Source organism: Grampus griseus (genome assembly GCF_964374135.1).
Source record: "Grampus griseus genome assembly, chromosome: 8".
Taxonomy (NCBI): domain Eukaryota; kingdom Metazoa; phylum Chordata; class Mammalia; order Artiodactyla; family Delphinidae; genus Grampus; species Grampus griseus.
This window is the reverse complement of record NC_139002.1, coordinates 110,177,908-110,193,860: the sequence shown is the minus strand read 5'-3', so window position 1 is coordinate 110,193,860 and position 15,953 is coordinate 110,177,908. Positions and strand designations below refer to the sequence as shown.

At 59.1% G+C, this 15,953-nt stretch overlaps 1 protein-coding gene across 6 annotated transcripts in view; it reads left to right on the top strand.

Moving 5' to 3' along the window:
- Positions 1 to 6,201: 6,201 nt before the first annotated feature.
- PHRF1 (PHD and ring finger domains 1) overlaps positions 6,202 to 15,953 on the top strand; it is a 28,096-nt gene continuing 18,344 nt past the window's right edge. For 2 of the 6 annotated variants that reach the window (XM_082659240.1, XM_082659239.1), the window contains exons 1-5: positions 8,210 to 8,286; positions 9,888 to 10,003; positions 10,302 to 10,400; positions 13,865 to 14,079; positions 15,050 to 15,133. In XM_082659240.1, coding sequence (XP_082515366.1) covers positions 9,910 to 10,003; positions 10,302 to 10,400; positions 13,865 to 14,079; positions 15,050 to 15,133 — 492 coding nt within the window. In that variant the 5' untranslated portion in view covers positions 8,210 to 8,286; positions 9,888 to 9,909. Of the gene's footprint in view, positions 6,308 to 8,205; positions 8,287 to 9,329; positions 9,432 to 9,887; positions 10,004 to 10,301; positions 10,401 to 13,864; positions 14,080 to 15,049; positions 15,134 to 15,953 lie in introns of those variants that run through there. The other 4 variants (XM_082659241.1, XM_082659236.1, XM_082659238.1 and 1 more) reach the window with 4 other exon arrangements.

Here is a 15,953-nt window from a genome sequence, read left to right as displayed (position 1 = left end):
AGCCCTCTTCTCCAGCTCAGAGAGGGTCCTCAGGCAGAACCTTCCTCTGAGGCTGTTCCAGGAGAACAAAATTCCACACCCCCCGAAAGTTGCCAGAAGTGCTTCAGATCACTAAGCAAATCCTTGAGTTGCTGAAAAGTTTACTTTTGAGTTTTAAACTGTACTTTGACAACAATGATGTGAAGTGTGCTGAGGCGAGGAAAGGCCCGGCTCCCATCAAACCAGTGGACGGCAGGGCAGGGCCCTGCCTGCTGTGAGCACCAGGCAGCTATCCTCACTGTCGCTCCGCAGGGCCAGCCTGGGTGGGGGGAAGGCACTGGTGCCCCGACTGGCCTCAGAGTTCCTGCTTGGCCCCCGCCCCGCACAGCAGGGCCCTCCAGGGCTGGCTGAGAACACCAGGGTTCACAGACGGCTGCCCAGAGTAAGTCATCACCCAGTGGCAGCAAATCAGCTCTGCTGGTTCGCAGCCCCAAAGCCACCAACAGCCTCCCTGCCACCTGCAGAACCTGGCCCTGCCAAGCCTGCTGGGTGTGACACTCAGCACACCACATCGACCATCAGTTAGGACAGAGTCCCTCCAAAGGGGAGTCCGAGTCCACACAAGGCCCCGACTAAGCCTACCTCCCCCCAGGCTGCCCCAGCCATCAGCCCCCACCACCTGGGAGAGGGGACAGAGCCTGCTGCTGGCCTCCTGGCGTCTGCAGGCCCAGAGGCTGCTCTGGGCCGGCCCCACAACCATAGGATTTTCACGGTGAACTCAAGAATCCCTAACAGGAAAGCGGGCCTCCAGGAGCCCCCGCCCCTGGGAGGGTGTGTCAGGGGTGCCACAAAAGGGTCTTCAGAGCCCCGCCTCCCTTAGCGGCCTCGCTGAAGTGGCAGAGTGCACAGAAAAGTCAAATCTGTCACCACTGTCCTCAAGGAAGTCCTCAGAGGTAGCCCTCAAGAGGCTGGTTCTGGAGGTCCTTGTTCCAACGTCCAAGGCTCGAACCCCGGCACCCGTGCCTGCCCAGGACTGCCTTAAGCTTGGCGACATCGGGAAGGCCGTCCCAGGAACCCTGCACATCCTGACACCCTGAGACACACAAGGGAAAGAGAGTTCCCTCCAAGAGGGCATCTGGTCCAACCTGAGCCTCCTCGTGCGGAGGACAGCGAAGTTCCCTGAATGCCCCCCGTTTTCCCTCAGCCCACTGCTGGTCGCAGAAAAGCACACCCAGTCCACGGGGCGCCTTTGCCCACCACCCGCCTTGGCGCGCGCCCTCTGACCCGATGTGGCCGTCCCCTGCCCTGCAGGGTCACAGAGGGGACGGGGCGGTCGCGCAGCCCAGAGACAGATCAGCCGCTGTCACACGCACAGTGGGTCCGGAGCAGCGCAGTGTGCGGTGGGCAGTGGCTGCCCTGCGCCTGGAGGGACCGCCGTGCGGGCGGAAGGGTCGTCCCGAGCCCCCGACCCTTCCCTCCCCTCCAACTTGGCTGTCCGATCCCGCTGCCCTTGCCCGGTCCGAGCTCCCGCCCGCTGGCCTGGGACCCCTCGCGCGTCACCTGCGACCCCGGCACGGGGCCGTCGCCGGCTTTCTGCCCAACTTCGGCGGCGGCCGCGGCCCCCTCGCGCCCCCGCCGGCTCCGCGCTCCGCGCCCGGCCCGTATGCAAATGTACAGGTCCCGCAGCCAATGGCCGGCCGAGCCGGGCCCGCCCTGCCGCGCCGCAGCCACTGTGTGAGAGCCGGGGACGGGACGCCACGCCCACCGTCGCGCGGCGCCTCGCGGGCGCGGCCGGCGCGTTCCTCTCCGCACGTCGGCCTCTGGGCGGGGCCGCCACCTGCCGGGCGGGGCCAGCGGGCGCCGCGTCGCCGCCTGGCGCCCGGGGCAGCTCCCCCGCCGGCCGGTGCGGTTGGTACGACCCGAGGCGCTACCCACGCCGGCCCCGGCGGTGGAACAGCCCGGGCGCTTCAGCACCCCCGGCCCGCGCGAGCCGGGCCCCTCCCCGGGAAGGCCGGGCTCCGGCACACGTAAGCCGGCCCGTGCCCTCGCGACCACCTACTGGCTGCGCCTCCTGCACCCACTCCGGGGCGGCCTGGCTGGCGTTGAGGGGGCTCCGCTTCTGCCTGGTTTGACCCGCGACCCCCGCGGGCCGGCCCTGGGGACTCCTGGTCACTCCTGTCCGGAGGGGCCACGGCACGGAGCGCAGGGCCCTCGGCAGCTTGCCCCCGTCCTCTGACCTGTCCTGTCCGGGCATTGAAAATTGTAGAAACCAAGGGAACGGAGCGTTTCAGACCTGGAGTCATCCATTTCTGGTGTAGCCCCAAGGTGGCAGCCAGGGGAGTCGTGGCCCCGGCCCCTTCTCTTCACACTCCCCTCGCAGCCTCCCTGAGGCAGAATCATGGGTCATCCGGACCACTAATCAGGCAGAGAGGTGCCCGAGCCCCTCCTGTTCTCCACCATCCAGTCTGGAGAGTTAGGGTTAGGGTTAAGGTCCTCTTAAGACCTTTGTGTCCCCTCCAAAGTAAGCAAGAACTCTCCCGTTTGCCCACCTCCCTCAAGTCAACCAGAGTCTCTGGCACCTGCCTCAGAGCCTGGCCCTCCCTGGAGGACCCCATTCTCCCTGCTCCAGGCAGCTACAAAGGGCCCCTCTGCCCCCGACTTGGCCCAGGGACAGTACCTCCCCAGCATCAGCCACCCTGGCTGCTCTCCTGCAGCCCTCCTGCCCCCCAGCTCACTACCCCACTCTTGTCCTCCCCGGAGCCCACATAAGCCTGGGCTGGAGCCCACCAGTTGCCACAAAACCAGTGTGGGCCCCTCCTGCACCCTTCCCACCATCTTGGTCATTTCATTTCTTCCTTCAAAAGTGTTGCCCAGGTGGCCGAGTGTGGGCCTCCAGGGAGACATCTGACCCTGCCTGGGACCTTGGGAGCATGAAGCCTGAGTATAGAAGTTCAAGTGCAGGGTGTTGGGTGTGGCCCCCTGTGGGCAGGGCCTGCACCTTCAGGACTGGGCGTGATTGGGGCGGGCAGACAGGCAGAGGTTTGGAGGGGAGAAGTCTGGGATTCGGGGACAGGGACAGGCCAGAAATCAGGGTGACTCCCAGTTCCTGCCTTGCCCTGCTGGAACGACCTCCAGCAGTGCCCCCTCAGTCCTGCTGGTTCCAAATGCACCCTTTATCACCCTCTGAAGTGTACTGAATGGTGGTACCTCAAAAAGTTATGTTACATCCAAATGCCTAGACCCTGTGAATGTTACCTTACTTGGAAAAAGGGTCTTTGCAGCTTGATGAGGTCATCCTGGATTATCTGAGTGGGTCCTAAATCCAAAGACAAGTGTGCTTTTAAGAAAGGTACAGGCACACAGGGAGGAAGGCCATACGAAGACCGAGGCAGAGATTGGGGTGATGCTGCCATAAGCCACGGAAGACTGAAGGACCAAAAACCAGAAGCGGAAACAAAGGATTCCCTCTACAGATTTCAGAGAAAGCACAGCTGTCAACCTAGATTTTGGACTTCTGGCCTCCTGGACTGTGAGAGAAGAAATTTGTGGTTTTAAGCCTCCCAGTCTGTGGTCATTTGTTGTGGCTGCCCTAGGACACTGATACACCTGCCTTCCTAAGTTAGGGATCACAGCCCTGCCTGTTTCCTTTCCCCGGCTCTGGCCCTGTGTGTTTGTGCAGGACTGATGGCAGGGGACGGGGCTGACCTGGGCTGGACAGAACCAAGGGAGCTCCCTGTCCAGCTCCACCCTCCTGTGCACACGAGGAGAGGAGCATGCATCCTGTGTCTGGGCCTGCCTGGGCCTGCGAGGGGCAGGAGTAGGGTGTGCCAGCATGCACCATGGCCCAGTGAGGGCTGCAAGGTACAGGTTTTTCTCTCTCTCTCTCTTTTTTTATTTATTTGTTTTTGGCTGTGTTGGGTCTTCGTTGCTGCGTGCGTGCTTTCTCTAGTTGTGGCGAGTGGGGGTTACTCTTCGTTGCGGTGTGCGGTCTTCTCATTGCGGTGGCTTCTCTTGTTGCGGAGCATGGCCTCTAGGCGTGCAGGCTTCAGTAGTTGTGGCACGCGGGCTCAGTAGTTGTGGTGCATGGACTTAGTTGCTCCGCGGCATGTGGGATCTTCCCAGACCAGGGCTTGAACCCGTGTCCCCTGCATTGGCAGGCGGATTCTTAACCACTGCGCCACCAGGGAAGCCCTGCATGTGTTTATTATGACAATCTTCCAGCAGGCCCCAAGAGCAGCTGCAGATGAGGGTAGGAGGGGCTGATCCCGCTCCAAGGGGGCTCCAAGCTGCTTGTCCAATTCCTTCCCAGGAGCTTTAGTGGCGTGCTCCCACCCACACAGATTTGGGATCCTCTGCTGGGCGGTGTCCTCATATCTAGTGGTCTTTGGCAGGTAGGCATGTGTGTGCAGAAGGGCCGACACTGGCTGAGACCAAGCTGAGAGGGAGGGGAAGGTGTCTGGTGCAGGGTGTTTAGCATGCTGGACCCCACCCATCCAGCCCTCCACATCACTATTTTATAGCCAACGAGGCACAGAGGGATTGAGAAACTCTTCCGAGGTCACAAGATCCATACTTACGCTGAGAGCTAAAGTGTCCGGATTTGGGTACCTGGCCTGGGTGACACCCAAGAGGTACTATGCTGTGCCAGCGCCACACACACACACACACACACACACACACACACACACGCCCACAGAGAAGATTCCCTCCAGAGTCCCTCACCTCTCTGGCACCATCCATTCTTCCTTTCTGCAAAGTCCTTTCCGGATCCTGTAAGCACGCGGGTTATTTCTCCCCTCGTAAAAAGAAAAAACAAAACAACCTTCTCTCGGTGGCCTTCTTCCCAGCTGCCTCCACTTTTGTTTCCCGCTTGGTGCTCGCCGGCCGTCACTCAGCTCGCCTTCTCGTTAAACCGCCTCCAGCTGCCCCGCCCCCCAGCGCTGCTATCCTCCGGGTCACCGGTGACTCCCACCTCGCTCCACACAGGCGTCCTCCTGGATGCGCCTTCTTCCCCTGGCTTCCAGGAACCCTTCCTGGTTTCCCCTTTTACCTGGCATCTCACATCCAACTCCTCAACAACCGCGCCCCCCTCGCTTCTGTCTTCATAATCTACCAGGAGCGGATCGCTTCCCGCACCTACGCTGCCCCACCCCAGCCGGCACCACGGGGGTCCCTGAAGGGGGGTTGGCCAAAGAGGCCTCCCCACTGGTCCCCCGGGCCCGCCCCCGCTGCTCCATTCTGTTCACCCGCTGCCGCCCGGGGGATCCTATCAGCCAGCGCCTGTCACCCTGCTCAGGACCCTCCCGTGCCGCTCCCCGCCCGGGCCCACTTCGCGGGCCTCCCTTCTGTGGTCCCGGCAGCTTCTCCGAGCTCTCCCCACGGCTGCTCCCTCCGCCATCACGTCTCACCCGCTAACTACCACTGGCCAGTCCTCCTGCCTCCGGAGCCCCGGACTCTGCCCTTTTTATCAGAGCACGAATCAGCTTCTCACACACCACGCGGCGCAGTGATTCGCAACGTTCATTGTTTATTGTGTCTGGACAAGATGGGACACGGGACTGGGGAATCGTCCTCGCTGTGCTCAGCGCCTGGCGGAGCCCGAGCAGAGGGTCCATCAGTGTTTGGTCGGAGTGAACGGACGGCACAAAGCTGCTCGTCCCTGGAGCGCCACCAGGCCGTCCCGGCACGGCTCTCCGCAGCTCACGCTTGACATCTGAGGGATGGGAGGGGGGTGGCGGGAGGGCGGGGCGGGGGCGCCGCGTGGAGCCGGACCTGGGTTGGGGGCGGGGCCATCGCACGGGGCGGGACCCTGGCTGGGGGCGGGACCCTAGGTGTGCCAGGCTTCCGCTCCCATTCGCCCTGGGCGACGGGCGGAGGGTCGGACTGTGCCAGCTTCCCGACGGAGGGGCAGTCCCATAACAGCCCAAAGGCAGGAACTTAGAAACCTCAAGTTCTTCCAAGCAGCTTGTCTCTTTGGACTGTGATAACGCATTAAACAGTGTTTCCAAAGCCTCGAGATCCCCAAGCTCAGGGAGCGGCTCTCTCTTCCACCTCAGGCCTTTCTTCCCCTCCCTGGTCCCAGTGGTTCCCGCCAAGGGCGGGGTGGAAGGACCCCGGAAGCCGGCTCCATGCACTTCCGGGTCGAGGAGCGCGCGGCGGCGGCGGCGGCGGCGGCGGCGGCGGCGGCGGCGGCGTTGTTGTTGTTGTTGTTGTTGTTGTTGTTGTTGTTGTTGGCGTTGTTCGGGCCTAGTCGTGGTTCTCGTTCGGGCGGCGGCTGCGGCAGTGGCGGCGAGCGCCCGGTAGCGGCCGGCGGGGCGCGAGGTTCCGGGTACGTGCTGGGCCGCAGCTTCCCGGGTGTCTGTTGCGCCCTGACCGGAGGGCCGCCCCGGGCGCCTCGCGCTTTGTCTGCGGCCTGCCCAGCGGTGCGAGGCCTGCGCCGCACTGGCCCCGGGCTGGCGGGCGGCGGTGAGCGCCTGCGGGCGCGGGAGGCCTCGCGCAGAGGCTGGGAGGCCCCGGGCTTGCAGGCGGGTTTCCGGGGGGGCGACTTCCTAGAGCGAAGTGTGACCGTTTGCTAACTCGTTTCCAGCTCCTGGTCGTCTTTGCTTTCATTGGCTTCGCCAGTGTTTCGACAGGCCTGTTTGGTTGACGGGATGGTTTCCCGTACTTTAAGTCACGTAGTCTTCACAGCAGTTTTTCGGGACTAGGTATTGGCCTTCCTGTTTTACATACATAGAATGGAGCCCGTAGAGGTTAAGTAACTTGCCAACGTCACACAGCTCATGAGTGCGGAGCCAGGGCACTGTGTTAACCCTAGCCCTGATTCCTGGCCCATGTTTTTTTTTTTAATAACAAGGATTGTTTTACATTCTTGTCAGCTTTGGCTTTTATATACTTATCTTGTTTCTGCAGCAGCAGCAAGATGGTAGTCAGCCTGTGAGCCACATTTTGGCCAGTGGTCACTTGGACAGAACCTGAGGCTGAAGTGAGGTTTGACTTGGGACATAGCACACCTTCCCTCTCCCTGGACCACTCAGTATTTTTTCTTAGGAGAAGAATGTTGTGTCAGAATGACAACAGCTGGTTCCTTTTTTTGCGCTAGGCTGGTGGCAAGGCCGTGACAGGGCCAGCCTGGCTTTGGTTCTCTTAGCAGCCTCCCAGCATGGACTCTTGGTGTCTGTCTCAACCCTGCCAAGACCTTGCTGGGCCCTAGCTTTTTTACTTCCGTTGCAGTTTACAGTTTCGAGGTCTTGTATCCTCTGTGGCAGACGATGAATGAAAGTTGAGAGTTGGCCCCGTATGAGACGTTGGACCGGGCAGGCTTGCTCAGGGCCTGGTGATGGGCAGTCAGGTTCTGGTCCTGGCATAGCTGCCGGTGACCATACCGGAAGGTCTTTTGGTTCCTTAGTGATGGTTGGGATTGCAGGTGCTTTGAGTCCCTGAATTTGAAAAGAGAGGGAAATACTCTTTCTGGTTTAAATTTTTCCCCAGGTTCCCTTAAATCTGAAGGCTCGGCAGGAGCACCACAGTGCTGCGGGCGCTGCCGAAGGCGGCCAGCAGCCGGGGGGCTGTGGGCTTTCCCGCAGAAAGGGCTTCCTGGCCATTGGTCTGGGACATATGAGCAGAGGTGGGGATGGTGGATCTGAGCAGGCGTGTCTGAGCTGGGGCTGCTGGTGGGGCCAGTAGGTGCTAAGCCAGGGTCCCACTCGCACAGTGTTCTGAGTGCAGGGTTCCTTACAGAGGAAGGGGGGGGGCCGGGGCTTGCTAACGGTGGTCTCTTCCTTCGTGGTCGCACAGCGCTTGCCCTGGAAAGCACCTTCAGAGGCTAGCCGGCTCTTTTCCCTGGGCGCTGCCAGAAGTTACTGTGTACGATGATGCAGGAAGGGAGGGCTGTCGGGAGGCCTGGAGGTTCTCCTCGCAGCTGTGATGGAGAAGCACAGGGCTCTCGGGACTGATCCCCACAGGTGCAGGGACACGGGGAGTCAGTCATCCTGATTCCGGAGTTGGTGTCTCAGGCAAGCCAGACCCCATCGTGGCCGCACTGACCTCCTACAGCTCTCTGAGCCAGGCCCTGCCACTGCCCCTGGCAGGCAGGCCTAGGTCTCAGTCACCAAGGGAGAGGCCAGGGGTTATTTGTTTGTGCTTTTGACCTTTTGCGTGTGAACTGTCCCTGGCTGTGCTCTGTCGTCTCTTTGGGGGGTTACATTTTCTGATTTTTTTCCTCGGTAGGTTCCTGGGTGTGAGTATTTACCTCCTTCATAGGCTGTGCTTCTCCAGGGCAGGACCCGTGCTGCACACAGTAGGGGCAGGGTAAGTATGAGAGCAGGTGTCCCAGAATGACAGCTATAGCCAGAGGATAATAGGTCTTCTTACCTGCAATGGGCTGCAGCCATCATGCTCAGGGGAAAGGTGGACGGACAGTGGCACCATGGTCTGTGCGTCTCCAGCAGAAGACATGGTCAGGACGTGGGTACAGGACAGGGAAGGTCCCTGCTGTGTTGCTGACTCACCAAGAAGTGGGGTGCAGACCCTTAAGTTGAGTAGGACTGTTGCTGATTTTCTTAACCTTGGCATGTTAGGTAGAAGAAAGGTGGTGGCTTTCAGGGGTTAAAAATTTCAGTTGCCTGCTTGCAGTAGAAGCATCATGTGGCAGTTTCATGACATTAACATGCCCTCACTATTTTAGAAAGCATCGTCCCAGAATCGGACTTTGTATGGGAAGTGAGGCGTTCTGGGGTCTGAACCTGGCCTCAGCCCCATCAGGGCATCATTCTTTGGGAGCATCTGTACAATGGTGGTAGTGACAGCCCGTTCCCTTGTTTCTGTGATGCATGTGTCATACACAGTGTGTGGCCCACAGCCCACGGGAGAGAAGCCTGCATGTAGGATCCAGGAATGAGAGCCTTTCCTGGCTTCTGGGCACGCTGCTGTCAGCCTAACCCCCTGCGCCTGGTTCTTGCTTTGTGCCTCTGCCTTCCGGTCTTTCCTGTGACCCCTTTCCTTTGACCATGTAGACTGGACTTGGTTGGAAGCACACTGTGCCACCTGGATGGGGGCAGTGTTTCCTCACTGTGTGTCATTGAGGTGTTTCCTCTCGGGGTCACTTGGGAAGTGAGTAGCACTGATGGGAAAGGAGCCCTTATTTGGAGACCAAAGTCAGAGGCCCTGGTGTGGGAGGGTAATTGTGTCCCACTATGTCTGTGAGGTCATTGGTCTAGATCTTCTGTGTTATCCTGGCAGTGGCCTTGCAGAGTAGGCACGACAGGCATCCCCACTTGGAGATCAGGAGCCCAAGAGCAGGTGGACTTGGCAGCCAAGAGGCAGAACCTGACCTCTGCTCCTTGTGGCCCCGTGCTGCCCCCGGGCAGTCAGGTGACTTGGCGGTGCCCTGTGGATGCACTGGGGCGAGGTCAGAGGAACGTCAGCTGGTACCTTGGCCTCCCAGCTATAGTGAGGTGCGTGGAGCCTGGGCTGGCCAGCCAGGGCTGAGAGGGAGGTGCCAGGGGAGTGCAGGGAGAGGGCCCTGCTTGGCACCGGGGCCTTCTGGTGACCATCCCCCATTGAAAGCGCTGCTTTGCCTCAGCTTGTGATAAGCCATTTCCTTCAAGCCTGGCCTCGTGGTACCTGGGGAGTGTTGAGGTGTGGTAGGTGCCTGACTGAACAAGAAGGTGGCCAGTCTGAGGCTCAGTTAGGTTCGTTATAAATTGGGATCTGACTTTGAACGTGGCTCTGTAGATAGGAGCCAGTCTCTTTTGTGTGTATGCACAGTTTTGAGCGTATTATATCTCCTGTGCTACGGGTGGACACGTGTCACCAGGACGTGACGTGTAGAGAGTGACTATTGCTCTCGGCAGGGAGCTTTACGTAACGTTTGGGACAGCGGGAAATTACTTGACCCTGGTTTCTTTCAGAGCTGAACTCCAATGTCCAGCAATGGATGACGACAGCCTGGACGAGCTTGTGGACCGAAGCCCGGGGCCCGATGGCCACCCGAGACTCCGTCCTGCCGCCCTGACCAGCGATGCTGGTGAGCCGCCCTCCCGCCGCTCCACACGGAGCTGGGGAGCAAGTGTTCATGCTTTGCTTTTCAAGTGCACAAGCGGCACATTGTTTGGTGTTTATTTTTAATGCAATCAATACAGATGTAAATTGAGCAAAAGATGCTGCTTTTCCCTCCCCACGTCCCCATGCGGCCCCACCCCCCCATCCCTGGGGGCAGCGCTGGGCGCCCTGTGGGCAGGTGTCCTCTGAACACCTCTGTGCATCTTCCAACCTGCCTCAGCCATGACGCTGCCCCCCGGGCCTGTGTTTACCTGTCCATCTAGAAGACAGCAGTGATGCCCACAGTGGGGGCTCTGAGGACGACACGTGCACTGAGCACAGTGATGGCGACGACGAGGAGGGGCACCTGGAAGACGGATCTGGTGAGAACGCTGACGTTCGAGCGGCCCCGCGTGTCCCCTCTCTCGTGACAGGGATTGCTGTTATAAAACGGCCTTGTTGAAGTTGCTGTCTTAACCGCGCTGGCCACCTGGGGCTGTGAACACTGGGGGTGAAACTCCCTAGCACAGCAATCTGGCAGTCCCCTGCAGTGGGTCTCGTCTTCAGCTGGGAAGCTGGCTCGCATTGATGTAGTTGGGCTGATGGCACAGTGGGTAGGTGTCTTCCTTGGTGGCGGCAGGAGGTTAAAATGCCTGAGAACAGGGAGCAGTGCGAAGGGCGTTGCCAGGGAGAACGCAGGACTGGACCTGCGGGCAGAGCAGGCCCCCAGCCCCTGCTGCAGGGCAGGGATAGCATGAGCCGAGGTTTGCCAGGACCTAGGACCACCTGACCAGGGAGCCACCTGACCCCAGGGACCACCTGGGCAGGATGGCGGTGCCTCCTGTGGCTCCTTCTCTCGCTGTTGGTGGAACCCCTGAGAGAACTGGCAGATGCACGGAATGACTTTATTAAGAAATTCCCAGGATGTTTACATCACTTGACATTTGTGCCTCTGAACTCCTGCACGGGGAGATAGTGCCGCCTGAGGACCTCACGGCACCTCCTTCCCTGGCCTTCCCGGGCATCCTGGCTGGTACATGTCCTGTGGGGTCCCCAGGCTGGACTGCCTTGTCCCAGCCCCTCAGAGGGAGGTGCGCTCAGCCCCCTCCCCATGTGGCACCGGGCTTTGGAAGCTTGACTTACGGCTCTTTTCCTTCTGACAGCAGCCGTCCACTCAGGACGTGTGTGGTCCTGAAGCATCTGTCTAGTCTTTTTATCACAGTCCTTGGACTCCTGTGTTTATGAACTTAGAATGTTTCAGAAAGGTAACCCCTCACGTGTGGGACAGTGCTTGTGAAGGAAGAGCACTGACACAGCACATCAGTGTGAGTTTGCTACCGCGCGTGTGTTGGTGACATATTCTTCCAGAGTTAGATTTTGACTTCTGTGCAGGCACGTGAAGTTCTGTGCTGAGTTTGCAGGTCACGTTGTGGCTCTTCGCTTGTTTCTGCAGATGGGCTTGGGGCTTGGGCACAGGCATGTGGCCTTGACCAGGCTGGAGGCAGAGGACATCAGGTCTTTGTCACTTCATCCCTCGAGCAGAGGTTTGAGGCTCTACTGGAGGCCAGAGGACGGGGGCTGCAGGCTGGAGGGCAGGCGGGAGCCCAGCCGGGGCTCTCTGCCCGAGCTAACTGCCTAGCAGCAGAGACAACGGTGTAAAGGAGCAGTTAGGTCAGGTGATAGATGCCAAGAATGTGTTTATGGGGACATCATGGGAATGGGGAGGCCTCAGCCCCTGTGGGCCTGGGCTGGTGAGGAGAAGCTTCCAGAAAGACACATCTAAGCTGTGATCTGAAGGGCAGGAGGGTTAGCCGGGTAATGGGGGACATGGGCTGGTGGGGAGTGCCGTGCAGGGACAGCTGGCGTAGAGCCCAGTGCCCAGCAGGCCCGCAGGTGATGAGGAGGTGCCCAGTGGCGGGCAGGCACCTGGAGGCTACGGCCATAGCTGATGGGCAGTAAGACTCCACCAGACACCCCTAGTTTTCCGCGCCGGTCAGTGAAACTCACAGGCAAGGAGCGTATCTCTGGCTGGTGAGAATTTAAGAGATCTCAAACGTAGTGTCTTCAAAGGGAGTTACCTGCATCCTTACGGGCCTGGTATCTGCCACGTCCCCCTTCTTTCCGCAGCTCTTTCTACTCATCTTTTTGCTTTTCCTGTGCTAGTGTTGATTCCTGAAAGTCATTTGTTTGTGTCGCTGTTTGCTCAGTTTTCAACTTTAGATAGGTATTATCTGTTCAAGTCTTAGGACGAAACATGAGGACTTGGGACTCTGACCCGCTGCCTCAGCCCGCTCTCCAGGCGGTGCACATGCGTCCTGGTCTGCTCAGCTCGCAGCCCCTCCCTACTCGGCCTCATCTCAGTTGCTCCCAGCTCTTTCCAGTGTGGTCCTGCCCTCCTCGTGTGAGCCGTGCCCTCACCTACACTGGGTTCCCAGGCGTGCTGTGCTGCCAGCTGCCACGCCGGGCTGGCACCCATGTCTGCACCTCCTTTGGCCTGGTCCTTCGTCTGGTTGGGGCCTGGTCCGGCCGCCCCTGAGACGGGGTGGGGAGGCGGGTGGCCCAGGGTCTTGGCACCTGCCTGTGTCTTTAGCTGCCTCTCCGTTGGTGGTCGCTGCCCCTCAGGCACTTCAAAGGCGTCCTCCGTGGGTGGGACACCGCGGAGGGGTCAGGTGGCCCTCAGATGGCCAGCTCTCTGCCTTCCCTTCAGTTCCTGAGCCTTCTGGAATTCCGGAGGAAGAACCAGATCCTCCAGCCTCCACGCCCTTAGCCAAGCAGGAAGCTGAGCAAAGTCATTCTCCAAAATTTTGTGGACACCAGTTTTGTTAGTTTTCTCTTGGTTTGTAACAGATTGTCATGAACACAGCAGCTGAGAACCGCGTGCTCAGTGGTCCATGGGTCTGTAGTCCAGACACCGGTGGCTGGTCCTCTGCTTGGTTCTCACCCGACTGACATCAAGGGGTCACAGGGCTGCCGTTCCCGTCTGAGGCTCAGGGTGCTCCCCAAGGTCACGGCTTGTCAGCAGATTTCAGATCCCTGCGGGCATGGGGCTCCAGTCCTGTCTCTGGCCGGCTGCCAGAGGAGGCCGTTGTCACTCAGCTCCTGGGAGTCACCCCTCAGTGGATAGGCCGCAACGTTCTACAACCAGCCAGAGAAAACTACTTTTAAAGAGCTCATTTGGTTATGTTCTAGTTTCCCTTTGCCTTGAGACAGCAGGGTCTCGGGGGTGTGTAAGAACCCTGCCTGCCACACCCCTAGCCTGCTTCTCCTGTCCATGTGAAGTAGCGTTATTTCAGTGGAGTTCAGTGGGGAGAGAAAACTAATGCACCTGTTGACTCTGCCTTGGTGAACTGAAAGTGTCTCCTTCCTTTTCTGCTGGCCTAACCCCAGCTTCAGAAGCTTTCAGAAATTGATCAGGACTGTTGTGGCCAGCTTGCTGGGTTAGGAGTTTATGCTCTCTAATCCCTGAAGCAAGAAAAATGAAAGACCTGTAGGAGAGGCCTTTCCTGAGGGCCGTGGCTCACTGACACTGTTTTGAGAAGGGTGTTGACGGCACGTGGCGCCCTCTGGAGGCCACTGCACTGAGCCGAGAGGCGGGCTGGCCCCGGGAGGCTGCCTGCCTCGTGAGGGTTCTGATTCGGCTCCAAGTTGGGGGGGTGGGGCTGGTGTCCCCTGAGCTTGGAAGCAGCTTCGGGTTAAAATGCCCGGTGACATCTGTCCTGGTGGGGCCGCAGGAGCGGGTCTGTCCCTCGTGTGTGGGATTCGGGACCCTGCTCACCCGAGTGCGGCTGCGGCCTGCATGCCTCCTGTACTCCGGTTTGTGGACTTGTAACATTGCCTCTTTGTCAAGGTTCCGAGGATTCCGAAGAAGACGGCGACGACGTGGACACGTTAGCAGCAGCAGCGGCTACTCGGGGGGCGCTGGAAGCCAGCGGTGCATTTAACTCTGATGATGATTCGGAGAGCTGCCCGATCTGTCTTAATGCTTTCAGGGACCAGGCTGTGGGGACACCCGAGAACTGTGCCCACTACTTCTGCCTCGATTGCATCGTGGAGTGGTCCAAGGTGCGTGGCTTCTCTTCGGGCACTTCCTCCCTTCGGGCTAGCCTCTGTGTGTGTGTGACCCAGCCTCTGGCCGGCCTCTCAAGGGTCTGGGTCTCTGCTCTGTAACAGGAGTTGGAGCCCCAGGTGGTGTCCGAGCTTGATCTCTGCTTCGTTCGAGCTCTAGGCCCTCGGGGTGGTCGGTGAAGCTCACTGTGGGGTGATATGCTCGTGGAGCGCTGGATCAGGAGGGTTGTTTATGGGCCGGTGCCCCTCGGGGACCAGAAATCCTTAGTGGCCCAGGGGCAGCCTGCTCAGGCCGTGTTGGCCGGTGCTCACATGCTGAGGGGTCATCTCATAGACCCAGGAAAGCCTGAGTCGTGTGATTAGCAGTAAAAGCACATGGGGTTCACCAGATGGTGCAGTGTTGCAGGGTGAGTTTTAGAAGCACTGCCCCCTCCCTACTTTCTGAACTTTGTGAAAAACCTCAAAGAAGTAATGAGTCAAAGGACGCGTGGCCCACAGCCCCGTGCCTTTCACCGTCCTCGAGGACCAGCGGCCCTGCCTGATTCTATTCCCACCCTCACCAACTCGGACCCCGGGAACGCGGCCGGTCTCGCCGCACTGTGCCTGCCCTTACCCAGCGAGGGTGACAGTAACGGCGTTGCCTCAAGCACCCAGCCTCTTCTCCTCTGCCCCCTGCTTGCTGGCCAGTAACCCAGCTGTCCCGCCACCCCTTGCCCTCCTCTTGTCTTCTTAGCACTGACTGGCCCTCCAAGAGAACCGCTCCACGTGGCAGGGATTTGATTTCTGTCTCTCTTCTTCACTGCTGTATCCCCAGCCGCCTAGCACAGAGCCTAGCCTACACAGGCATTCTGCAAATTAGATTTTTAATGTAAAAGGAAGTCTTGACTTCTAAATGAAATTATTTTCAGATGGTATTAATAGTGAAAGTGATTCTATAAGGTTGAAGTATGATTTTTCTTTCTTACAGAATGCCAATTCCTGTCCAGTTGATCGAACTATATTTAAATGTATTTGTATTCGAGCTCAATTTGGCGGTAAAATCTTGAAGAAGGTAAGTGTAGGCGCCCCCTTTTGTGTATTACATTGGTCCCCATCTCATGGGAAAACATGCCTTCAAAAGGCAAGTTGCTTTCCTGAAGTATTAGTTACGTGTGTTTTAGAAATCGACTAAAAGGCCGTTTGCGGCCATGAACGTGAAACCCGGTGCTGGAGGTGGTGCTGTGTGCCCGGCCAGCCTGGGCTCTGCATGGGAGCGGTTTCCCAGACTTCCTCCTCTCCACTCCCACACGCCTTTTCTGCATCTCCGAGCTTCTCTCCTCTTGAGCCACGGCAGCCACAGCAGGCCGGGAAGGTCAGGGTGTGGACCTCAGCCCTGGGAGAGGGGGCCAGCTCTCTCGGGACCAGACTTGGGAAGGCGCGTGGCAGGAGCATGAGGGCTGGGGACAAGGTGTTTTCCTTGCTCTTAAAAGCGTGCTTTTGCTCACCTGCTGTTTGGGGGCTGGGAGGCCTCCATACGTCGTCTTCTGTTGAGGAGCAGCATTAGAAAGACTTGCTGAGGGAGTTCCCTGGTGGCCTAGTGGTTAGGCTTCCTCGCTTTCACTGCCATGGCCTGGGTTCAGTCCTTGGTCGGGGAAGTTCCTGCAAGCCACACGGCTCTGCCAAAAAGAAGAAAAAGAAAGACTCGTAGAGATTTGCCTTACATCTTCTCAGCGAGTCTTATAGCCGCAGATGTGCCTTTTTATTTGCGGAGCCAGGGATGTGTGAGGACTCCGGCTCTGGGTGAGCAGACTTCTCCTGGAGTCTTGGTCGGGGCCGGCAGCTCCCGTCCCGTCCTGCTGGTGGAGCCTCCTGTGGCCTGCCCCGGGCGCTTT